The sequence below is a fragment of the Lutra lutra genome, chromosome 8, assembly GCF_902655055.1.
Source record: "Lutra lutra chromosome 8, mLutLut1.2, whole genome shotgun sequence".
Classification (NCBI taxonomy): domain Eukaryota; kingdom Metazoa; phylum Chordata; class Mammalia; order Carnivora; family Mustelidae; genus Lutra; species Lutra lutra.
In genome coordinates, this window is record NC_062285.1 from 10,652,362 (window position 1) to 10,678,864 (window position 26,503).

Sequence of the window (26,503 nt, forward strand, 5' to 3'; positions counted from 1 at the left end):
AAGGGAGAGGTGACTGGTATGGCCAACGTCACTGCTGTCTCTTATTTTAAGAAATGGCCACAGCCACCCCACTTCAGCAGGTACCAACCTCCAGGCAAGATCCTCCTCCAGCAAAAGGACGATTTCGCTGAAACCTCAGATGGTGGTTAGTGTTTTTTAGGAATATTTTAATTTTTTAATTTTTTATTTCGTTAAGTAATCTCTACACCCCACATGGGGCTCGAACTCACGACCCCGAGAGCAAAAGTCGCATGTTCCACCAAGGGAGCCAGCCAGGTGCCCCCATTTAGCAATATTTTAAATTAAGTTACGGGCTCTGCTTGTTTAGACGGAACACTGTTGCGCACGTAAGAGACCATGGTGTGGCGTGCGTGTGACTTTAGTATGTGTTGGGAAACCCTAAGACACCTGATGGAACCCGCGCTGTCCCCAGGCACGCCATCAGCAGTGCGGGAGCAGGAATGGTACTTCGGAATTACTTCTTTTGCCTCAAGTCCTGCTCCCATCCCCGTTCCAGATAACTTCTCCAGCAGCTACTTAAAGCAAAACTGAGCTATGGGTTGAAGAAGTAGAAAATACGCAAAATCAATTCAAGGTAAAGCATTTGCACGGAGCGGCCCGAGAGCTTCTGCGCGGACTCTTCATACAGAGTGGCGGCTGTCCTGACACTGGGCCTGGCTGAAGGCCGACTTCTTTGTCTGCTTTTGTTGCTACTGAAATCTTGTTCCGAGCCCTTAGGATTTGAATGCTTAGCAGAACCTTCTTGGGGCAGGTTCCACAGGGACCTGGCAGGGTGGAAGCCATTGCCTCCGCCCTCCTTTCGTAGCCCTGACCTGGGGGGGTGGGCAGCAAGTCGCCACCATGAGCTCTGGAGGCACAGGCCCTTCCCTCAGGAAGTCCTCTGTGACTGCCCGTCCATCACGGATGTCCTGAGAAACAGCAGAAGACGAACGGACTCTGGGGTCTCAGACTCTATGCACAGCCCAAGGGCAAGACTTAAACTCAATAATAAGTGACAATTGTCATGGACCCAATTAAGAGAGAGCGAAGAATCTCTCTTGCCCCCGTTCTTCAGCAGCTGGTGAGTGGGCTTTGTAACCACATGGCTTTAATAAGCACCGCGCTTACTCCTTCCAGTCCTGTGACCATTTTCCTGGGGCACCTGATTTTATGAAAAAACCACATTGCGTGGCTTTCGCTCATTTTCTTAATGGATAATCTGGCTTCTCAGTAAAAGTGTGGGGTGCTTAAGTGCCAAGAGGTGGCCGGGACCCCAAGGTGCTATTTGCCTATGGACGTACTGTGAGCACGACGAGAAGACAAATAAAGGAGGACATAAATAGGGCAAGAACACAGATCATAATTACCTCCACGAGTTATGTAGTCCCTTTTCTACCCCACCTAAAAAGGTGATGTTGTATCACCCTAACTTTGTCAAAACTGCCCTATCTAACCAATCAAAATGGCTAAGCATTCTGGATTCAACTTTTTTCTATTTGTACAAGACACCCAAATCCCAATTTAAGGTAAATACAGGTCATCTGGGAAATATTAATAATATGATAATAGAAAATGCTAAAGAGCCTATTTAACAAACATCTACTGACTCTGGCGGTTCAAGTGCACCCACCCAGGAGCAGTTCTGGTCAGTTTCTCCCTCAGACAACTTATCAAGCATGGGTATCTACGGGCTTCGATATCTGATGTCCATTCTCTGCATGGCTTCAGGGCCAAGAACAGATTTTCTCACACCTTTGAGGAAATGAGATGAGATCAAATTTTTCTTTTTAAAAAAATGAGAGCTAATAATTTACATCTTAAAAAAGTTAACAATGGGACGTTTTACAAAAACAAGCTGAACACATTAATCAGGGTGGGAAAAAAGATAAGAAAAACAAAGTGGAATGTGAGAACTCAAATAAATTGTGTGGCCAAGTTCAAAGAGACAAGCAGGGTCTTTCAACGGAGCCCCTGGGAAAGCAGGACAGAGGTGAGACAGACGTTACACTTGCTAACAGCCCCACCTTATCACAGAGAAGAGACCTGATGTCAGCCAAACAACGGATAAAAACTGTTTGGAAAGTACCTGAAAGGTGAACATGTGAGAAACAACATGTCCAAAGGAAAAGAGACAAGCGCATTCACTTCATATATAAAAGCTAATGATGAGGGGCACCTGGGGGGTTCAGTGGGTTAAACCTCTGCCTTCAGCTCAGATCATGATCTCAGGGTCCTGGGATGGAGCCCCGTATCAGGCTCTCTGCTCAGCGGGGAGCCTGCTTCCCCCTCTCTCTGCCTGTCTGTCTCCCTACTTGTGATCTCTCTGTTAAATAAATAAATAAAATATTTTAAAAAAAGTCTACTAATGCCTTTAAAAAAAAAAGCTAACGATGAAAAAAGTTAGGAGACATTTCTATTAGTACACTCATGACTCATTTTCAACCACAACAGACAATACTGTCCTCCTTTAAAAAAAAAAAAAAGCCTCCTCAGAACGGCAGTATGGGACGTGACTTGGAACCACAGTTTCACACACTCCGGGACCATCTTCTCTGTGGACTCAGGTCCTCAGGAGCTGAACCCACTTACCATCCAGGCACACGAGAGCCGAGCTCTGTGTCGATACTGTCGATATTCCTCCATGAACAAGATCCTGAACCTGGTTCCCTGGGGGGCAGCCCCCGGGGTCTGGCCAACTGTGCTTCCTGCTGGAGGTCCAGGTGGAGGGTGGCAGGTTCCACCGACTCGGACTCCGGATCCCGAGAGCTCTTCCAGTTGGCAAGCCTGCCAGTCTAGCAGACACAGGTGCTGCTGATTGCCCTGCTACCCTACCGGTCATGTCCTACGGGACGTGAGGGACAGTCGTGGCGCTCGGCCAATGCTATTCCTTCAGAAGCCACTCCCTATTCCAGCTGGGCCCATCCGACCCAGACGCACAGTCTGAGCGTAAAGGCCACTTAAAGAGCCCCCCACTCCTCGAAGGGAAAGCTCTCTCCATCCAGACTGGGAGAGGCGTCGGGCCATCCCTTCAGAGTGACTCAGACTCACCAGTCCCCGTGCGAGATGTCTGACATGCTTCTGTGATCGGTCAGCCATCTACTGCTGTGGAATTTGCTCTCGATGCCCTCCAGGCCTGGAAGCCTGCAGTTTCATTTCTCAGTGTGCCTCGGTATACTCAATGCACTATACTGTGGAAACCACCCGCCCACCCAGGGTAATAAAGAGGGGATTTTGGAAACGGGGAAACATGAGGGCAAGAGAAGATTAAGACTCACATATGGAGGGCAGCATAAAGATGGGAGAAGATAAGGCGGCTCTGGACACATTATGGATCAATATCCCTGTCGAGCAAAAATTCAGTCTGAACAAGAATTGTTACCTGTACTTACTACCGGTTACTCATCGCCATCTGATCAATTTCCTAGCTTCGGGAAGACGACAGAGCAGAGGGCAGAGAGGAGCTGGCAGCTGCGGTCAGGCCAGAAGGAGCCCAGCGAACCCGGGTCCGCCCCCAGGGAGGGTCAGGGCCTGGGCGCCCACACCCGGCTACAGGGAGCATGGCTGGCTTTGGGTTTCTCCGTGCACCAGCAGGGAGGGTGTGCCAATGCCCTGAGTGGAGCCCGAGCACCTGGTCTGGACGCCGGGCTTCCCCGCCTGTGCCTTCCACGACATCACTTCACTTCGCTTTGTCTCTGATTCTTCATTTCTACTCAAGGGATGGGAATAGTTCCTTCCTAAGTTTCCTGGGAGGGCTTAATGAGAAAATACATTTAAACTGTTTGGTGAAGCATCTAACACAGTAAGCCCTCAGTTTTTTTTAAAACAAGTATCACTATTATTAACCCAATTAAAATAAATTCTCCGCAGCGACGATCATTTTGAAAATTCTTTTCCTCACGTCGTCCGAGGAAGGAGGTAAGTGGCACAAAGGAAAGAGAGAACTGAGTGTTTGTCTTATGTGATGATTATTTTAGATTGGTATTGTCTTTTTTGAGTCCTAATCAATGGGCCTTCACAATAACAGGAAATGATGATAAAGCTGACTGTCATAACAAGAATCCGCCCCTCCGGGGACGGCTGGTCTCTAAGGAAGAAGCTACACCCGCTTCCACAATGATCATGGAGAACAAACCAATTTAGTTTATTAAAACAAAGCAGGAACAGCAATCTCTGATCCATTTTTTTGCATGTAACACCAACAGGTGAGGCAGATACTGAATTTTCATGTTTTCTCTTTTTTTTGTTTTAAAGATTTTATTTATTAATTTGACAGAGATAACAAGTAGGCAGAGAGGCAGGCAGAGAGAGAGGAGGAAGCAGGCTCCCTGCTGAGCAGAGAGCCCGATGCGGGGCTCGATCCCAGGAACCTGGGATCATGACCTGAACCGAAGGCAGAGGCTTTAACCCACTGAACCATCCAGGCACCCCTCATGTTTTCTCTTTAATAAAGACATAGCTCTACCGTGAAAACGTCTTCACCGGTGCAGTCTACACAATGTCGCCATCAACAATGAGGAAAACCACCCCTAGTCTCTGGCTTCTCCCCCACGATCCTGTCACCATGCACAAGGACATGCAAGGAGCGCTCTCCATGCCTCAGAGGCTAAGCTTAGAGCAGTGCCAAGTGGGGGAGCCAGCCCCTGAGAAAGGTCAACCTGAGCCAGAAGGGGCTCAAAGGAACGAGTCCACTCTGCGTAGACAGACGAGGACACTGCCCTCCGTCAAGTACAACAAGTACACGTCAGTGCATCCACTCCACTCTGGTCTCGGGCTCTTTGACCCTCCTCAAGAGCTCAGAGGTATCATCTCCGAAACAAAGTGAGCCAGAACTGCAGACACGCTCAAGGCTCTGTTTTGGACCCATGTTTCATCTCCTCACCACCCAGTGCCTCTCACCTGGGTATCTGCTGGCTTCTCTCACGGACCCAGTTCTTTGGTGGAAGAAGGAATTCAACTCAATTCTCCTGATGAGGGCCCGGCTACCCAGGTCGGTCAAGCTCTAGGCTGTGCTGTTGGAATCTCCCCATTAGCTCTAGGGGCACCTCCTCATCCTCATGGCTGATATTCCAGAAGTCTCACGTTTAAAGGATCTAACCTGCTTCTTGTCGGGAAGCCCTGGTAGCAGGAAAGCCACATGAGAAGGTGTGTGGTGGGGGACCGGCTGCAGTTGTGTCTGGATGGTGGCAGCGCTTAACAGCCAGAACAAGGCACCTCGCGAGAAGGGTTTACCAGAAACACAATGGGAAACACAGGGGGTCAGAATCTTCCATGTGTGCCCATGAGCTCCTCAGCTCAAACAATTCGGACTCTCCTCTGTGAAGAGGTCAGGATACCACCACCCAATAATTAGGAAATGAAGCAAGCAACTCAAAGACAAATAATGTCTGTGGAAATACAATTTTGTGAAGAAAAAGAGATACAGGGAAACAGATGTTAAACTTGAGGCCTTCCTTTTTAGAAAACCATTATGAGCAGGCGATGTCCTGAGAGAAGCTTGAAAGGCCTCTGAGAAGTGACTGTTTACCACACCCATTAGCCCTATCGAGAACGGATGTTGGCTAATCAAATGGAAACCTCCTCAGATGAGGCCCGACCACATCAGAGCCCCTTCTAGATGGTGTGCCTCTCCTGAGCGACGCCTGCCGCTGATGACCAGATGTAATTGCTAGTTATTCTCTTGGTTAGCTAACAAACAGCTTTACCAGAATTCCTGGGGCCACGCAGAGAAGAACCTACTATGGTATGACTTTCAGATCCAAACTCCTGCTATGTTAAGTTATTTTACAGCTTCCTCTGATTATGGTCTTTCAGCGGAAACATAGTAAGGAAACCGGGAATGCCTGATAACGGCCTTTTACATATTTTATAGGTAGCTAAGTATTATTCAGTAATGGCTACTTACATCTTAAGCATGCAGTTTCCTCCACGTATAGATAACAGCTCGCTCTTGCCCTGTGCCCGCTTCCTCTGTTCTCTCCTTAATCTCGCTGCGTGCACATGCTGACAAGCCAGCCTCGGAACAACATAGGACGTGCAGCAGTAGCTCAACTTTGTGCAAACTGATGAACTAAACAGTGCTTCTCATTATTCTTTGAACACAGATGCAACCGTGAGCTTTAATAGCACCACTTCCAGACTGCCGGGGGGAGGACACAGGCGCCACACACGATGCACTTGAGAAGTTATCTGTTGTCGGTTATATGGCAAAAATGGGGACATGCTAAAAATCTAGCACCAACTCATCTGGTATACAGAACGCTATCTGGAGTTTGACGACAGCCACGGTCTTCCAGCTATGAACGTGTCAATCCTGCAGTGACATCTGAAGGGACCCACGAGGCTTTCCCTATACCATGTGAGCGGCTTTGGTGCAAAGCCTGCAGCTGGCTTCGTGGCACCATCTGCTAAGCCTGCTAATCGAGACCACTCAGGAGTGGTTAGCCTCGAGGTAAGCGCTCGGAGTATCTGACTTAAGGGGGAAACGCCAAGTATACGGAGTTACTAAACGAACGACCTGTGAAAAGGGCAGGTTTCGGGATGCATGCTCGGCACCCCTCTCCCTCATCCACAGCCCCTTTATGGAGTGTGGGTAAAGATCACATAGCCACATCCGGTCACCTCTCCTCCCTGTCCACCTTCCCTTCCCTACCCAGCCCCTGCTCCCCATCCCCCTGATGGGATAGGGCTGAGACATGCTAAGCAAAGCCCAAGCCTGACCACCGAGTCCTTCTCTCAAAAATTGAAGAGGCTGGGGCAGGAGTCATGAGCGGCGTCTGGAGCTAAAGCACCGTGTAGAAGCAACAGCAGAAGTAAGTCACCGTGAGTCAAAGTTCCTGGCGAGTAGGGGCTGCCGGTGATAGGAATCGGCTCCTCTGCAGAGTTGGGAGCAGAAGCAGGGGGAGATGCAAGCCCGGCGACAACGGGCGACAGAGAGCGAAGAGTCCCCCAGGGGAACAACTCAAAACCCCGAGGGAGGTTGACTGACTACCAACCTTGGGTCCCAGGTTTCTCATGCCACATCAGTGAGGCCCCGCTCATCGTTGTTCCTCCCCGCGGGTGCTCCCAAGACTCCCCCGTGATAGCCTTACAGCAGCTCGTCCCTCACCACCGGAGTGGGCTGGGGTCTTGCACCCGCAGAATCTACAAAGGAAGGAAACTTTCCCTGCCAAGGCTATTCAGCCTCTTGGGAGTTGTGCTACGTCCGTGTCTGTTCCTTCCTTTCCCTTCCTCCCTTTTGTCCCCCAGGAGGTAGTTGTGTGGACAAAGCCATAGAAACTACCATCTCAGCTGCTCAGCCTGGAAAGTCAGTGCCCCTTCTTTCCACAACGAAACCTTCCCAAGCCAGCCCCGCCCAGATCCTCTCGCTAGGAAAAACCTTCTCCACTTCCCATCCCGTCTTATCTCAATGTTCCGAAACACTCAGCATTTCCACAACCACCTTGGCACGGAAGTACTAGGTTTCATCGGATTTATTTAAAAATTTTTCTTGAGTGTTAATAAATACAAAATTCCTTAATAGCAGTCAGCAAAACGAGATGAATTCGCAATAGTGTCAGCTTTTGGGAGGCGGACAGTGCTGGGGACCAGAAGACAGCACTGGCAGAACACCCAGGGGGAGCTGCAGAAGTCCTCAAACTGATAGGAGGGGCTGCCGGTGGGAGCTAGCAAGGGGAGCTCTGGGTGCACCCAGGCAGGGCTTGGTGCCCTGGGAGCACACGGCAGTGTGCCCAGAAGAGGACAAGGGTCTGGGGCTTGGAGGAGGAGGCCTGTGGGCCGCTCCAGAGCTGGGGGATGATGTCGCAGACAAAAGGGACCAACGAAGGGACTTCAAAGCTCGCACCAGCCCTGACACGCACAGAACACACCCAATGGAGCTTTGGAAAGCGGTTGCTGTCTTCTCACTGATCCGGATACCTGTGTACAGGAAGCGACTCGGTCCTGTCTCTACCCCCAGCACAAGAGTTTCTGGGCGAACCAGCGGGTCCCTTCCCTCCCCACACAACACAGTTGCCAGTCTCCTCTCATCCCGGGAGCGCAGTGTCACCTGATCTGGGAACAGTGCCAGCCGGGAGAGCAGCCCCTTCAGCGCGCTGGGAAACACGCACACGGCATGTTGGAAAATCGAGTCAAGACTCCAGATGTGAGGGCTGTGTTTGTTTTGTTTTGTTTTTTTCTTAATTGAACTGGATCTAAGCAGCCCTTACCTAAGGAACTCTGCTGGAAGACAAGGTTAATTCCTGAAGAAAGACCGAAGTGCCAGCACGCCCACCACCAATCTTGATCTTCCCGGCGCGCCCCCGACGCCGGACGATAGCGTCCTTACCAGGCACACAGGGCGGCAGCCTGCGCACGCACATCTCCTCCAGGTGCCACCGCATGTGCTCCTTGGGCAGCTGCCCGGACAGAAAAGGGACGCGGCTGTGCTCCGAGAGCCACTGCACATCCTCACATGCCGGGGGGGAGGGCAGAGGATGAGGAAGCGAGTGAGGACAGCCCACTCCTGGGGCAGCTTTGACAGGGGCTCACAGAATCCTGCGCCCCTCCTGGATGGGGGCAGGCCTCACGTGGGCAGTGCCTGTCCCGGCCTGACGCTGCTAACCATGCAGCCGCCTCCAGCCTGCCTGGCAGCCCAGAGCCTAGGGACTGAGCCAGGCATCAACCGCTGTGGCACCGAGTGGCCCTTATGGAGTCACCTTCATGGTGGCCTTCGTGTCCTTTGGCTATAAACTAAGGACACTGCTAACTTGCCATCCCACCAGAATAAAACAAATGCACCTTCTTCCGCCCCTGTGGCCTTTCCAACCACTCTGACTACCCTCTTCTCCAGGGAGGCCCCAGGGTACGGAGGACTGGCCTATGGTGTGGGGATACACTCTAGGGCAAACCTCACCTCACCCGAGAGAGACACCGCCAGAAGAGGAGGCCCTCCTGAGACTTTCTTGTCTGCTGGCTTGGGGTTGGGGGCCCCACTGGCCCCTCCAGGCCCGGAGATCAGCCCCGCAGCATCACTGTGTGGGACAGGCACGCAGCAAGACCTCAGCTGCACTGGTCCAGACCGAAGGCTGGGACTTGGCAGAGTACCACTCATTCATCCAGATTCAGAATTCACATAAGCCAAAGTATTGTTGGGTTTTCTTTTTCTTCAACTTCCAGGCTTTAACTGCTAGCACCTATTTATTTCCTCCCGAGGCATTTTTGTTGTTGTTGTTGTTTCCTGAAAAGGAAGTCTCCTGCCTACCTTTCTGTTCACTTTTCTGTTTGCCTCCTGTTTCCAGCTCTGTATAAGCTACTAAAGAAAGAAAACACCTTTTCAATTCAACCCAGGAAGCTTTGCAGCTGGTCTCTGAGCTCTGGGCACTGGCATGGAGTTTTGCAAACGTGTAAGCATATTCTCTTTTTACCGGATAAGGCAAGCTTCCATCTGAAAGCTACCCTGCATCTCATAAGTTAATCAGCCAACCTCAGAAATGGGCGGAAATGGCCAGATCTGTCGAGAACTGGATGTCAAGACATCCAGTGCTACCAAAAGCTACCCGTCTGAGCACTTTACTCAGGACAGAAGGAAAGGCTGCCTATGGGTCCCATTATGCCTACTGGCCTGGAGGCTGGGCTGTGAGCGCTGGTGGTCCTCAACAGCCTGTCAGCACAGAGGGACGAGAAAGTCCTGAGGAGGTTGTGGACAAGGCTGCGAGACACACAGCCCACCCAGAATTCTAGAGGGGATTTTACTGACCCGTACTCTGATCTCCGAGTCGGAGGGAGACCCACACAGCCAACCAAGCCCCTCTGCAGGGATTCCACCGCCTCGAATTGTTACAGTTGTTACGATGGTGGCAGAAAGAACTGAATCCCTGAGCACACATTACACACACTACGTGTGCAGGACTGCAACAAGTTCTCTGGCAGATACACAGGAAGGGGCTGACAAGGTGGAGAGCCTCAGTGCCCTGAAATCCCAGGTAGAAGGTACAGACACATTCAGCACAAAGCTAGAAGACAGAAGGCGGGACAGAATCCGGCACAAGTCTGCGTAGTGTAACTAAGGCTGCCTGTCTCCGCCAACTCATCTGTAAGCAGCCTCTCCCCAAATCCAGGGCGGGCAGGTTTCTCCGGGCATGGGGTTGAAAGGAGACTGAAGCCCAAGACAGTAGTGGACACAAGTGTGAGTCTGAAGGGCAAGGTTAAAAAGGACATCTTCAGGTCCCTTTCCATCCCGGTTTCCTCCTGAACTGGCCACATCAGCGGTCGGAGACACGGCACTCACGTGGCAGCATCAGCTGCTCGGACCAGCCTGGGCACTAGGAGGGCAACTGATCGCCTCTGCTTTCCCTTGAGAACCAAGGTGCCGAATGCTCCACATTTTTTTTTTAAGATTTTATTTATTTATTTGACAGAGAGAGAGAGAGAGAGATCACAAGTAGGCAGAGAGGCAGGCAGAGAGAGAGATGGGGAAGCAGGGTCTTTGCTGAGCAGAGAGCCCGATGCGGGGCTCGATTCCAGGACCCTGAGATCATGACCTGAGCCGAAGGCAAAGGCTCAACCCACTGAGCCACCCAGGCACTCCTGGAATGCTCTATATTTTAAGAATAAAATCCCTCCCGTTTTCACGATCCCTTCTGTGAAAAGGTGACTTTGAACCATGGAAGGCAGGTTCATTGTCTTGCGACTGAATTCACTCCACTTTTTGTTTGCTTGGTGTTTTGTTTATTTGTTTCCCTTGAAGACCAGCCTCTGCTTCCATTTGTGTCATTGGTTATGCACAATTACATGACACGCTCCGCCCCCCACAGAGCCCTCCTCCCCCAGGCTGAGCCTGGCCCCAACACAGCACTGAAGACAAACACACTTTTATGAAGTGATGACACGGGTTTCCTCTCGGTTGAAACTGTGTGCGTGGGGGTCGCAGGGCTCCTCTCCCATGCTGGCTCTGTGGCCAGCTGCCCGGAGTCCCTCTCTTTTAGCCCTGCTTTCCCAGCCAACCTGCCTTCTTTTTGGTCGTAAGAAACACCCACAGATACAGCTGTGTTCAGACGGGACACCCACAGTGGGGCCAGTGTACACGAGGGAAAGATGGGTCAGAAGCCAGTGGAATTATATGAATATACAAGAAAGGTTTTCTTCTTCACACACAGAGGGGAAGACACAACTCTTTCAACTCTGCGACGTACGCAGGATTGAAACCTATTTATAAGGAAGCCTAATGGACTGGGAATGTGCGCCCGACAGGAACTAGCTTTTACGGAGTTTTGACATGATTCGTAGCTTAGGCAATCCGAGGGGCTTCTAAGGGCAAACGGAGGGGGGATTAGAATGCCGTGTGTCTCATGTGATAGAATTCATTTACTCACCACTATTTACCGAAGGCCTGTGGCCAGGCCCTGCGCTCCGTGCTGCTGGAACACCCCACATACTCCAGTGGAAGGAGGTGTTTTTGTCTCTCACCCTCTCCCTCCCTGGCTCCTGCCGAACACACGGCATTCAGGACCTGACTTCTGCATCCACTGCCAGATCCCCGAGACAGAAGGACACGGTGGGTTCGCGCTGACTCTTACCCCAGCTCAGGAGCTCTGGGAGCCGAAGCGCTCTGGGGCTCTCCACGGGCTCTGGGAGTGCGGTGGCTGTTCTCTGAGGTGCTTGCGTGGCCCTTCCCCTGGGACGGCTTGCTCCGTGGGAGGGCGGCCCGGCCGTCGTCGCACCCGTTGGGCAGGTCCTGGCCAGCTCTGGCGCGGCTCCTGGCTGGCCGGCGGCCCTCGCGCTCATGCCCGGGGGGCGCAGGGACGCTCCGCGACACCTTGTACCCGTGAGAAATCAGGAGGTCTTCTACGCTGTACATAATGCACCTGCTTCATCAAAGCCCAGCCCCTGGGACCGTTGCGCTGGCAGGACCCGCACTGGAGGGACGACAGAGAAAGGGTTTGTGAGGAGTCACCGAGGGCCCCCGGAACGCGCCTGACACCTCCTGCTCCCTTTACTCCCACCAAAACCAGAGCCCGGTTATGCACACGGCACAGTGGCCGCCCCGGCCGGGAAGCCCAGAGGCTCCACCTCACGTCGGTCTCCATCCCACGGAGCCGGAGACCTGGAGGCCCCACCTGCCGCCAGGGCCTGCTGGAGCAGAGTCTGGACCAGTGTTTAAGCAACGAGATGATTAACAGTGTCCACCACTCCCTCGCCCGCGTTCTCTGAAAACACCGGGCATAAGCAGCCAAGACAAAATAAACACGGGTTCGGAAGCTGCAGTTTCATCCGGGAGTTTCTAAAAAGAGCGGAGACCAGTGCTGGCTTTACCTCCTGACACTTCGCGCTGCCATCCCAAGCCCTACCTCTGGCTTCCCAGGGCGGGCCCCGAGCCAGGAAGGGCAGCTGGGGAAGCCTCTGGATGGCACCACAGCGGGGACCCCACATGTCTCCCTTCACCCGGGAAATCTGCAAGAATCACATTCTCTCCCGCAAGAAGTCTTGGGGCAGCTTTCCCGCCTCTCTGAGCCTGGGGTGGCCACATCCCAGCTCCCCACGGGGTACATGAATTCCACTGCGCCGCCTCCCCTGGGGCCACCGTCCGAAGGCCCCAGCGCTGCTGAGAACAAAAGGAACAAGGAACTTGGGAGCCCAGTGTAAAAACAGGTGGGGCTGCCATGTTTATTTTTATATAAGGGAATCTTCTTTCCTGTGTCTTCCGGTGGTTCTGGGGATGGGCTGCGGGGCGGGCGGGGAGCACGCAGAGTCCCGGCCTGGAAGAGCTGCCAGAGCGGGCCCCGCGCCAGCCCCGGGCCACCGGTGGGCGGAAAGCGCGCAGGGGCAGCCCCCGTGAACAATGGCCAGGAAACGCCTGCTGGCCTGGGTGCAGGTGAAAGGCAGACACATGTGCTTCCTGTCGCTGCACATTCTGACTGGGGCCCACCGCCATTCTGCTGACCAGGCACATCCTCGCTCCTCATCACATGCTGGCTGACGGGGGCCCAAAAGCCCCGGCCGTCAGCACAGGGAGCATCGGACTTTGGAAGCGGCCGATTTTGCATTAGGTCACCCCATTTCATGGAAGGCTGACGAGCCCGGGCGGTTACTGCACAGTCCTGCCCTCCTGAGGCTCCTGTTACAGGCCTCGCAGGGGCTGGACCACGTGGGTCGTTCACACAGAAATGGACGGACCAGAGAGGCGAGCACTTGCTCTCTGATTCAACTGAGCACATCACTGGACTACAGTCTGCAGGAGAACGTGATCCCACGATGAACACAGGGCTAGGGGAGCACCGAGGCCAGGCCGTGAGGCCAGGGTCCTCGTTTGGTTCAGGGCTACCCCCGTCCCCAGCATCCAGCACACGGTAGGCTCTCTCAGATAAGAGAACACACAGATACGAGAAAGGGACATCCCAGCTAGGTTTTGGAGAGTGACAAGGAGCTCACTCTATCAACTGCATGCTTGGGTGTACAGAGAGAATATAGACTTGGGGAACGATTATCTCAGAAGTAAAGAAATGACATGCCAGCAAAATCCTGGTGGCCTACACCAGGGAGGGTCCCCACACTGACTGGCTCAACGTCACATGTCCAGGTGGCACCAGAGTTAACAGGGGAAGTTGGGCCTCACTACACTCAGCTTCTCTCTCTCATACTAAGTCAGGCTCTTTCAAAGCCAATCGGGCTGTCCTCCAAGTGGCCGCACTGCGCTCGGAGGAGTGGACAGCGTCCACCGAAGAGCCCACGGGGCTGCAGTCCACTGCGGGGGGAAGGAGCAAAGGCCCCACAAAGCATGCATGTGTGCATCGCCCTCCTGAGGCAGGAGTCGGTCTAGTCGGTCTAGTCTGGCCAAGTCAGCATGCTTACTCTGCTTCGCAAGCCCTCGAGGGGCATGACAATCCAGCCAAGCCGTCTTCCGAAAAATATTCAAAGTCGAAGAGCCATAACTTGACCTTACAGGTCTGAGGTCAAAAGCGTATCGATTACTGGAAACGTGCAACTTGTTCTGTCTCACAGAGGCCAGCAGCCCGTGGGGAGCAGGAGTACGAAGCACAACAGCGTGAGCACGCCCGGAGCCGTGTGGGTAGGCCGAGACGAGAGGGGATGACCCACGAGCCCCACGACCCAAACGAGTGTTCCCAGCCGCCATCCTGTCCACAAGGACTTCTCTCCCTTAGGCCAACTCTGCACCTTCTGATCCCAACTCAGAGCTGGGGTTTCTCCTCTTTTCCACACCCCTGCTCAGCATCGCCACACCCCTAGAGCCGATTTCTGAACAGTTACGTGGTTCTTCCTGATCCCGATCGGATTCGGCTTTCTCTCTTCAGCATCCTGATCTACTGAACACTTAACGGGCTGCCTCGAGAGGTAGCAAGCGCCTGATTACGGACACATGGGTCCCAGCGGCCACCAGGAGAAGACAGTGACGTGCTGAGGAGACGGGCCTCCAGGGAACTGCTGGGCAAAACGCTGTCCCTTTTAGAGTTTCTCTCTGACCCTGAGATACCAGCATTCTAAATCAACAGTATTTAATCTGATCACCCACCCACCAACTCAAGGCATTGCTGTAAAGAAAAACACAAAGCAAAACCTGACATAAATGTCAGTTATTATAACAAAAGACCTAACAACTTGGAAATGTATACGTACAGTTAAAGTGTGCAGTATCACGTGTGATGCTGACACCCGCCCCAGCTGGGACCCCTGCAGGCAGTGGCTAACTGCACCAGACCGAAGTTTTCTGATCTGCAGTAGCACTGATCTGAGTAGCACTGCTACTCTCTTCCATCCCACCAGGCTGTTCTGAGGACCAAATAAGATCTTGTGACAGTGTAAGTCACCACGCAGACACAAGACGGTGGATTTAGCATGCTACAGTGGCCTTAGTTTGTCTCTAAAGAGTTACTTGCCTTATGAAAAGACTTCACATTCGTTATTAATTTTCACTTTGAAATTCAGACCATTTCCCAATTCCTCTTATATCACTTAGGATGTAACTTTTGATTTCCAAGGTCATACCTTCTTTATATCACCCATATGTCCTGTCTTTTGCGAATGGACACTTCGACCTCCTTCCAAGTCACTTAGAACAGTGTTATCTTATACAGTCTGAAACACTAAGACACAGTTCCTGAGCACCTATAATGCACGAGGCCCTACAATGATAGTAATGAATAAGACATATTCTTTGTCCTTGAGAATCTTACTGTCTTACTGTACAGACTGCAGGAAAATAGGCAGAAGGGACCCTAACCTGATCTCAAGGGGTTAAGGAAGCTTCTGGAAGATTGCTTCTAAGCCAAACTAATTCTCCACATCAAGGTAGACCCACACTGTAAGTATGATTTTCCAGGCGGTTCATTTAAGAAAACTTTTCCTTTGCTACTTCTGTTTCCTTGTAGCAAATACTCATAGTGGAACATCTTGGAAGATTGGTAACAACAATGCAGGTGTCCACATACAACCTCAGCTACGGGGGGATTTCTAGCATGGGCTGGACCCAAAACACAAGAGACGAATGAACCCACTTTAAATATCTTTTTCATTCCATGAATATCTAAATACCATTCATACAGAGGAAACATTTAACATAAGAACAAACAACTTTATCTCATTATACGCCCTCAGCAAACTTCTAAGGCCTCCATGAATGTCTCCATTTTACAGACAAGAAAATTGAGGCTGAGGGCCTGAGCTTGGAAGCACAAATCTGAGGTTCAAACCAAGGTCTGTTTAGTTTCAAAGCCCTTGCTACTTGCTACTATTTTAGGCTCACCCATCTAAAGTTCCTTCCTATCAAACAATAGAAGTTTCTTAATTTACTAAATAATGCATAAAAATAAACAAGAAAAGATGAAGTCATGGCGGCATTAAAATGGAAACTGTATTTAAAAGGAAAAAAAATCTCCTTTGTTCCACTGGATTAGGATGGATCTTCTACAGGATTCCTTCCTTATGCACACCAGGCACACACAGGCCATGCACACACATGTACGTACATACATGCACACCTGTATGCACATATGTGTACATATGCACAGGGCCCGTTGCCTCACTTGACTGTGGTATTTTGAAGGCAGGGCTTGTATTAATTTTAAATGCTCAGGAAGACAATTCATTCACAAATAGACCGTGTCCTGGCTTCATGACCTTCAGCGGACCTCAGATCATTTTTGATTTCAGTCTCCTACAGAGCTATCATAAAACTTGTTGGGTGACTCTGAGAAGCAGACAAACTACATCCATGATAAATGGGAAAGGAGCGAGTAACTTTTAGGGAAAAAAAAAAACAAACTAAATTCTAAAAGAAAAATGATCGATATAGAAACAGTCACTTTACGTACAACACAGATAGAATTTGTACCTCGTGAGAGCAGGCACTGGGAAACCACAGGAGTGGGCAAACGGGAAAGACTGCCTGACAGTCAGTATGGTGGGGAGGTGGAGGATGAAAGTGGTTAGAGCAAGGACAGACGTGGGGACAAGTAGTTACAAGTCTCTTTACTGAACGTGCACAGGTGGTAACAGGGGATGGGGAAAAGGAGTTGAAGTACATGAATTCTAGTCTTTGGTGACTAAGCTAATGGTCATTTCATTGAGGAGAAATAAATCACAAATAACTGATAGCTATTGGTTGGAGGAGATGACAGGTAATTTGATTTTAATTTAACAAACCCAGTCCCATAAAATTTTCTTTTTCCCAAATCACTTTCAAGTAGATTTTCATCTGATTATTTGTCTCATACAAAAAATGAGAATGAGATCACTTCCAGTAATCTTACTTTGTGGAGGATTTCTACGTTCTTTAAACATCAGCCTGGAGTGTTTAGGCGCAGGGTTGCCTGCCCCTTCGCTGTGGGGGAGATTCTGCCGCTCCTCGTGGCTCGGTACTATTGTTCTAGTGAACTGAGCCTGAGACACTGCGCCAGAGAGGGAAGCTCCTTGGGCTTCAGTCTTCCCCAGAAGAAGTAAAATAAAGTTGAACCAGAGGTTCTTCGGGGTCCTTTTAGCTCTAGCCATCTGTCCCTCTCCCGAGCCTGTTCACCCTTGAGACGAGCAGCATGCCTTTCTAAGTCAGCTGGCCACAGTAACAAGGATACAGCTTGTGGCCATGACATGGAACAAAGCTAAGGAGGTCATGTGAAGAAAGAACCTCTGACCTTGGCCCCATTACCACCCAGAAAGGCCAACCAAGAGAGCTAAGCTATATGGCCACATGGGGAGAAGAGGTAGCAGTGGGGGTGGGTGCAGAGGCCGCAGGGTACAGCAGCTAGCAACTCTCCATTCAGAGGTCCCAGAGCACAGTATTGGACACGTCTTCCAACTTATGTTACTCAGGACACTTGCTTTACACTGACCGTGTGAGGCACGGGGCTCTGGGCTGGAGATCAGAAAGACAAGCCCCATCCACACCCTCCCCTGCAGACGCTATGGTCTACGTCGTGGTGTGTCCATTAGCGCACGCTCCTCATCAGAGATGGAGATGGGCAAATGAACGTTACTTCGTAACATGTACCGTTTCCTCCTCCCTTTACATTTATAAAAATAAAAATAGTTTTTATTCTCATATTTACAGTCATAAGGCTCCCCAAGGCAGTGAAATAAAACTATTAAAGAGCGCATTAGATCAACCAAAACTTTCCTTCCTTGTTAAAAATTGCCTAAAACATGAACTGAAAATTAATAAAGAGACAAATACCCGATTAAAAATGTAAAACAGATGTTTACTCTCACTAGTAATCAAAGATATGTAAATTAAACCAAAATGCTATTATTCACTGATCATATTACTGAAGCTTTTAGAAGGCAGTATTTGTTGCAGGTGAGGGCATGATGGGCTCTCCTATTTGTGGGTGTATGACTGTGTTGGGGGGGGAGTCTGTTGTAAATGGGTATTTCCTTTCTTAAAAGTGATTGATATGCTATAAAATCTTTAAAAATCTGAGACTCTGCGGGCTAATCATCTTTTATCTTGGAATCCATCCTACAGAAATAATCAGAAATATCCACAGTCATCTATAAACATACTTACTCAAGTCTTAATTATGATAAATAAAAAATTAGACCAAATAAATGTCCATTTAAGATATGATTTAAAAATCCTAATACATCTATATGGTAGACTTGGATATGTATATGTATGTATAAAATTATGTTTCTGGATATACAATGGCACAGGGAAATGCTTATAGTACCATATTAAATGGTAAAGACAGGATACATAACCTTATGTTAAGTACAATAGTAATTTCACACACACACATACACACACACACGGGAGAAAAAAAACACCAAAGAAAACATATCAAATTATCAAAGGTGGTACTGCATTCTGGTTGTTTCTTTTTTTTAATGTCCTTATTTATACTTCACTATACTTTATGATGTCCTGTCATGAAATATATTTGGTAGAATCATAGGAAGTTGCCATGTTGCAGGAGAAAAATGGTCAGATATTGGCACTTTCATGTACTTTAGCCTGATATGATTTCACCATCAGAAGAAAATTTAGGGGCACCCGGCTGGCTCAGTCAGTAGAACAGGCAAGTCTTAATCTGGGGTTTGTGAGTTCGAGCCCTACATTGGGGGATGGGTTTACTTTAAAAATAAATATTAAAGAAAAAATTTAACAACAGTTTCTTAAGTAGGATTAAGAAAATGTATGTTTGAACATTGGAAGACTTCATGAAAATAAAAGAAACACTGAAGAATAAATGAACAGTGAATTATGTAAGGTTCTACGTGTCTAGTAAGGTTCTACGTGTCTAGTATATGGTACATGTGTCGTATCTGCTACAGAGATTCTTAACCTGTTTCCAGTGAGCCAAAAGTTACATGTTCTGCTAACAAAATCGAATACAAGATTACAAACAGCATTCCAAGGGTCTTGATTAGACATTGTTACTCTTCTCGAAAACCTAAAACTTCTCAGTTATACTCACTGACATTCCATACTTAAGATGTAATTAGTCCCTCAAATTGTTGGCAGTTCACTGTAAATACTTCTTCAACTGACAACTTCTCAGCCTAATGTTATGATTAATATATAACAAAGTACTTTCTTTAAACAAGAGGTAAATAGCTAAGACCTAAAACAAAGCAGAATAGGACTCATCGCTAACTGATAAATGGACATTACTGCTTTCTGTGGGTTTCTTTTTTTAATCGTAGAACTATGTATTTTATTATGAGCAACAGGATTGCCATTTCTCTTCCCAGTCTTAATAATTCAGTCGAGAACTCCAGAGTCCCAGCTAAAGTGCTGGGCCAGTAAGTGCTCACACACCACTGTTACCATCGCACAACAGTGTGATGGCCAGCTCTTGCCAGAGCCCTCAAGTTGTTAGTCTCCTAAACATAAAAAGCGTATTTAATCTGTGAAGTAATAATTTTAGTAGAGCAAACATCACTGAGTTAAGTTTCTTTAAGGTGACAAAAAAAAAAAGGAGGTGGAAAACTTGGGTCTGAGATCAAAAGGATCCTGGAATGCTAGTCTTGCTGGGTTGGGTCAGTATTAAGGCATTGATTCCAAAACACAGAGAAAGAGAAGGAAAGTACCAAATGTTATGCACTTTATTTTTTTCATAAATATTATCTCTTCTGATTTTTTGCCTATTCTCCCAAGACTTGTGTGAACACACCCAGAAGCACACATACACCCATGCACTCCTATCATCTTTTTCACCTCTAAATTCTGCCATTATTGCTTTGGCGACCTCACCCTCTTCTTATGAGACCCTAAGTACCTCAGTAACATTTCTGGAAGATTAGCAGTCATTAAGAAAAGGAGTGAAATTGGATAAGATTTTTTAAATCTTCTGGAACTTTTGGCTATTTGTAAAAATAACTGTAAAACTTAGATTAGAATGTAATCCCACTACCATCATGTAAATCAAACTCCATGTGTTAAGATTCCTGATATGGTCTATTTAACTTAAAACACACTAGTTTTCTTTTAAAATATCTTTTGGATAAAAGAACCAAGGTCTTATTATAATGTTAAAGTTTAAATGATTTCATATAACTTGTAATTATTTTCTAATTGCAAAAGTCATGTATATGTATAAAGTTATACTAGCAGTAAACACTGCAAAATTCAGTGTTTCAATAAAAAGTAAAAGTTCCTAGTAACCCCACTCTGCCAAGCAACAGTCTGATTTCCATTTCTCCTACTACTCTTTCTATATACCTACAGTTGCTTTCTGCCTCTTCCCCCCCTTCTTTTCCTCCTTTGAAATATATCTTGGTGTCTCTTCATAATAAATTATTTCATTTATGTACAAAAGAAACAAGCTTAGAGGTAAGCTATAGAAAGATCACCAAGAAGCAGCAAATTACAAGGATATTTTGGGGTCTGATAATTCATCTTTACCAGCTTGGCCTGACTGTTCCCAACTATATTACCTAAGAAAGTTTTTGGAAAAATATATTTAAAGAAAGTAAAGGTAACAATCCAAATTTTATTTGACAGACAAGATCATAAGCAGACAGAGAGGCAGACAGAGGGGTGGTGGGGGAGGGGGGGTGGGGAGCAGGCTCCCTGCTGAGCAGAGAGCCTGATGCTGGGCTTGATCCCAGGACCCTGAGATCATGACCTGAGCGGGAGGCAGAGGCTTAACCCACAGAGCCACCCAGGCTCCCTACAATCCAAATTTTAAACAAGATATCATCAATTTAAATCAAGATAATTGAGATTTTAGTATCAGGGTGGTTCCTATAGTTTTTCAATGACTTTTACATTTTAAAGGCTATATCAAAGTACTGGAGACTGACCTCCCTCCCCTGCGCGGGGCCCCAGCCAGTGATTGTCCCTCAGCATTCCTTAACTCCATAGGCTCTTGAAACAAAGCACAATAGCAAGGTTTTAATGAGTGAGATAACCCCTGCCATCCAAAAGGTGAAAAACAACATCTGTTAAAAAACCAAATAAAGCACAGTAATGGGTTCAGCATAGGCCTGAAATAGGATTTCAGGGAGATAGTCTTCCCTTATCAAAATCAAAACCACAACAGAACAATTGTTTCAAATCCATCGCTCTGTGTTCTAAACTCTCCCTAGATTAATTAGCGTGAAGTCCCGCCAAGCTCATTAAAAGAGAAACTCTAAACTCCTGCAGCAGGGTTGGTGTTTACTGTCCTCCCAGACTAGAGGACTCTCCAACGAGGACAATGAGAACTTGGCGGAACCACAGACTTCTGGGCTTTCTTTACTGATAGCATTTCTAGTTTATTTTTAAACTGCACTTAAAAAAAAATTATACTCCAAGGATCTTTTCAGATTTTTTTTTTAACTGAAAAACTGGTCCTTATTTATTCTCCTTATGTACCTCCAATCTCTAGTTGCATTTTATAGCTATTGATCGATAGGCCATAAGCTTCTAGAGTCTATGACTACTCAGATGGCTCATTAGATAACTCTGATTAGATTGTCAAGCCTCCAGAGCACTTTTAAGTTATATTCCAAGGAGGTAGAAAGACAAAATTCTCTCTCTTTTTTTTCTGGCACAGACTTTCTCCATCCACCCAATCCCCTTAAATCTCTTGGGCCTGCCAAGGGCCTGACCTTCCATTCTCTGTAGCACAGGAGTAAAGTTTGCCAGGAGGAAGGCCCTGCAGATTAAGACCTCCTTCAACAAATATTTGCTCACCCACTCTTGGGGAAGTGAAACTGCTACATGCTGTCTACACACAGTAATAGTTAGGGACCTTCAGGACCGCTGTTCAGCTGGTAGCCAAGATTAAGACACTTAATATCAAGGTAAATACATTATGTTCAAAGCCACACAACAGTATAAGAAACGAAATGAATTTACTGAATTTTCAATTTCACGTGCAAACCATCACAACTCCCCTGAACTAGAATTTGCATGGGATTTCTAAAACAACGATACACACTTGCCTTGCTACATGCTCTTAATCCAGTCATCTTAAATTCTAAAAATGCCTGGCATCAGGCACTGTTTTCCTGAAGTTTAGCCTGTGACCACTCAGGTTTGAATACTGAGTCTGCCATTTTTGTCTAAGTATTTCTGGCTGTCTGAATCCTATGTCCCTCTACTCCCAGGAATCCTCTGCTCCCCTCCCTCCACACACCCGTCTTCCAACCTTCATCTCAAATCAAATTTTTTTGCAGACCTGAAAAAACAAGCCAAGAGACTGAAGACATGAAGATATAGGGAAAACCTCGAAGCTGTATGGTCCACAGGATTTCATCCCTCTTCCCAAGACAGACCAGGCAAATAGACTGAGGGAGGGACAGGCCAGCATGAGGGTAGGGGGAGGAGAGGCAGAGGATGGGGGTGGAGGGGAGGGTGTTTTGCTTAAGCGAATTGCCCAAAGTCCTCTGCTCCTACAGAGTAGCGATGAGCAAGGAACAGGGCAGGACCAGGCTGCGCTGGCGTAGAGTTCTCGTTTTTAAAAAATTTTTTCTCCAGTAGTGAAATCACAGCTTCTTTTTCAAACCCCCAGAAGAATCCGAGGCTCTGGGCACTACCTCCAGTGACAGGGAGCAAGAAGGGAGCTTTCAGCTGTAGGTGCTGAACCCCACTGTGGCCAGGGCATCTAGGCAAACCCTGGCATTCTAGGGTGATCTGATGGCTATTGGGAGGTTAGGGGGGTGGTGTGACGAGGGTGCTCAGGAAATCGGAGTGCGGAGACCTGGGCGGGCAGCCGGGCAGGCAGACAGGCAGGCAGGCTCCAGATCCCATAAACGAGCTGATTAAGGAGATTTACAGCACTCTCAGGCGGGGCTCTTTCCTTTCTCCCACCCCTTTCTCTCTCTCTTTCTTTTTCTTCTTCTTCTTTTTTTTTTTTTTTTTGGCTTAACCACCAGCTGCTCGGTGCCGGGCCGCCCCAGGCACTTCCTAGGAAGCAGAGGCGATTAGCGCCCTAATCCCCGGTCCTGACCCCGCAGAGCCGGGCGCGCAAGGCCCGGCAGAGACCCAAGCAGGGAGCGCGGGGCGCGGCGGCGAGCTCTCAACGTCCCGCGGGCGGGTCCGGACTGCGCGCGGGGTGGAGGGGGGAAGGAGGGAGGTGGCCACTGTGGGAACCGGGGACCGCTGGGACTCTGAACAGTGGCTGTCAGTTCCTGGGGTGATGTCCGCCAAGTAGGGGCGCGCAAGCGAAAGAGGGGACTGGTTGGAGCCGGGATGGCGGGGAGGACGCCGAGAGGGAAGCCCGCGACCCCCGCCGTCCCGGGCCCTCCCTGCGCAAGGGGCCAAGCGAGCGCTAACGCCGGCCGCGGCCCTGGGCGCCGGACCCTGGAGTCCCGCACGCCAGCCTGGCACCTGAGACACGGGGCCGCCCCCTCCCCGCAAAGCGGGCGCTCCCTCACCCCCAGGCTGCGGGCAGGCGGCCGGGCCGGGCACCTTGCGGGACGCCCGGGGCGGGGGTGCGGACATCCCCTAAAGCTGGGGGAGGCTCAGACCCGAGCAACGTCCGGACTGGAGAAGTTGGGGGAGAGCGCGGGAGGCTGGGGGCGAGGCTCGCGTAGCGCAGTGACTGCGGGCCAAATGGACGGCGGGAGTCGGGAGGGGCGAGAGACGCCGGGACTTACCGAGCGGCTCCCTCATGCTGCCCCGCGCCGCCGCCGCCGCCGCTCGGGCCGGCCGGGGACCAGCGCGACCCGCCCCGCTCGCTGCCGCCACCGCCGAGCATGCCCGGAGCCGCCGCCGCCCGCCCCACCCACCCTGGGCCTCGCCCCGCCCTGATCCCCGCCCACCGCCCGCCCCGCCCCGCCCTCCGCCCCGCCCCGCCCGCTAGGCGGTCTCCAGGCTCCGACTCTCTCCGCCGGGGGGGGGCGGGGCACCTGGGTGGGGAGCCAAGCTCCCCCGCCTCGTGCGGGCCCTGCCTGGGTGGGTCGTCCCAAAGGCACAGGTGAGCTGGACAGCTATCTCTCTTCCTGTCACTTGGGTTCAGACGGCTTCGACCCTGTGCTAATGTACACATACACACACACACAACAAAAATATTCACATACAGAGGCACCCACATTCATGTATAGTCACACACTTGCGCACCAACACGCCCATATGCAGTCACATACAAACTCGCACACGCATAGACATACACACACACAGAGACAAAAGACACTCGCATAAAACACACAAACACCCGTACACACCGTTTCACAAAAACACAATCACGGAAGTCTTGAAGAGCAGAAAACAGTGCCGGGGACAACAGCTTAGTGCTTGGGATTTCCTTGTTTAAAAAAAGACCTCTAAGAGTCTTAGCTATAGGGCTCCAGGAGACTTTAGAGGTCAGTCTATCCTCTCCTGGGACAGATGAGGAAACTACGGCTGGGAGTGGGATCTGCCTAAAGGCAAGAGTAGGAGGTGGTCAGTGGGAGAGTTCAGGCTGGAATGAACAGTTACCTCCTAGCCCACTCTATGTTTCCCTATGTTTCCCTGGCAGTGATTAGACTGCCAGGTCCGTTCAAGGGCAAAAGCCTTGTACTCCGGAGGGTGGAGAAAAGACATAAAGTGTTCAATTTTGCTGATGAGTTGGGGAGAGGGAGAGGGTGTCGGCTAAGTCGAGTCCCCAGGGCTGAACATGGATGGCAGAGCAGACAGGAATCCCTGCAGAACGAATTTTTAGAAAGCCTCTCAGAGCTAGGGTTGTGCTCACTGTAACACCACCAGTAATACATAAAGTTGTTTGGCCTCTCACTGTGGACGACCCCAGTCTGAGCCCTTCATATGCATTATTTTCTGGTAATCCTCACCACAGTCCTATTGTGGGAGTGGGGGAGGGTGCATGGGACACTGGGGCTCCGGGAGGCACACAGATAAAGTTGCAGAATCTGGCCAAAGACCTTTGCTCTGAACACTAGCCACAAGGAGCATATAAGCTAAGAGAGCAAAGAAAAAAAAGCCAAAAACACTAGTGCTGGAGAAGAAAAACCATATGATCCAGTGCTGTGTGTGGCGTTATCTACAGGGCTTCTGAGTAAATCCCATCGGGGAGATGGGGCAGACAGGACAGCATGATCAGCTGCTTGAGGAAGACACAGATCCCAATTTGGGGTGCTTCTGTCACTTTCTAGAAGTGTTACTTGACTTCTATCCTTCTCGGTCTCCTCTCAGACAAAATGGGGATAAGGATATAGTGCTCACGTCCTAGGAAAGCTGTAGTACTGTCACAGAGTGAACGTGCAGAAACTGACATCTCCTGCCATGGGTGGTTGTACTAACAAGTGTTCTGTGGGCTGGAGCCACCGGGGAAAGCTTTGTGGGGGGCCCGGAAGGACAGCTGCATTGGGTCTAGGCAGAGGCAAAGGGTAACATCTCCAGACTGGGGGAGTGAGATGAGAAAAAGAGAAAATGAATCGCAGAGGCTTTTGTGGAAAATCATAGTCCTAGGCGGTGGTGCTATTACTTCTTGCCATAAACATGTCTTTCAGGGACAGTGTTTCAATGACATACAATTCCCATTTGTCCTCAATTTGTCAACTCAATGAAATAACTTTTCCTCCTTGTGGAACACCTATACATGTCTAGCCCTCTGCAGACCCATATGGAGCCAAATGTTCCTGCGAGATCATTTATCAGCCAGCAAACCGATTAGAACAATATGATATTGTTGGGTTTTCTGGGTCAACCCTGCTGAAGTTGTACAATGTAACTGAAATGCTGTATGGTTGCAGTAGGAAAAAAAAAAATTGAAGCGATGCTAGAAACTAAGCTAAGCCCACCCAAATAAAGTTTAATGAGAAACTGTGTTTCAGCAGCAAGTTTGGTAAGGGCAGATTTAATTAGAAGAAGCTAATGAGATTGAGCCGCTGTGGGTTCTGAAGATGACTCTGCGGTTTTGAAGATTTCTGTGGTCGCTGAGCCCTGGTTCTTTATCACAACAACTTCGGTTCAAACTGTTTGGCTTCCCCCTTTTTCCAGCACTGATACAGCCCTAGCCCTGCTCTGCCGATTCCCAGCCATGACTAAGGCCACTTGAGATGAACAAGCAAAATGAAAACAGGACAGAACGTGGTAGATGAGCTGGGGAGTAAGGAGGAAGGTGGGAGATTTTTTTCTGAAGATTTGAGAATAGAATAATGATGAAGGAGGTTAAGGTTGAAAAGATACATAAGTATCGGAGGGTTGGGTTGTCTGAATTACAATGTAAGAAGACAGAGGCTCAGGGGAGGGCAGTGCTTCCCCAGAGGAGGAAAGAAGTTGGTAAGGTCGGTCCACTGGGCCAATTTGCCCCACTGGTGAGCGGTAGGTACACAGCTATGAGATCATGGACATGGCACATGAGAAACCAGCTCCACAGCCGCGTGTAGTCTCAAGTCGTCTATACATGCACGTATGCGTTTGTTGGTTGTTATGTTTTTAGGAAAAAAAGGATTTTTCTTTCATAAGTCAGGACTCTGTAACTCAGAAACCACCTGCGTCAGTTTCATCTTGACCGTAGGAAGAATCACAGTCCTTCTCCTCACCGCCCACCCCACTTTCCTGCAACTTCAGTCCCTTCCTCCTACCTACTTGATTTGGGGAGGTTTAAACACAGGGGAGAATATCTATCTGCTGCTTCTGTGATATGTGATC

General features: G+C 49.3%; 1 protein-coding gene across 3 annotated transcripts in view; it reads right to left on the reverse strand.

The window, feature by feature from the left end:
• Window positions 1-23,625, reverse strand: part of JCAD (junctional cadherin 5 associated) — a 39,935-nt gene extending 16,310 nt beyond the window's left edge. Inside the window, exons 1-2 of one of the 3 annotated variants that reach the window (XM_047740765.1) lie at window positions 23,512-23,625; window positions 11,553-11,891 (exon numbers count right to left, since the gene is read on the reverse strand). In XM_047740765.1, the coding sequence (XP_047596721.1) occupies window positions 11,553-11,833 (281 nt within the window). In that variant the 5' untranslated portion in view covers window positions 11,834-11,891; window positions 23,512-23,625. Of the gene's footprint in view, window positions 1-3,389; window positions 3,576-11,552; window positions 11,892-12,477; window positions 12,574-23,511 lie in introns of those variants that run through there. The other 2 variants (XM_047740764.1, XM_047740767.1) reach the window with 2 other exon arrangements.
• Between the last annotated feature and the right edge of the window lie 2,878 nt (window positions 23,626-26,503).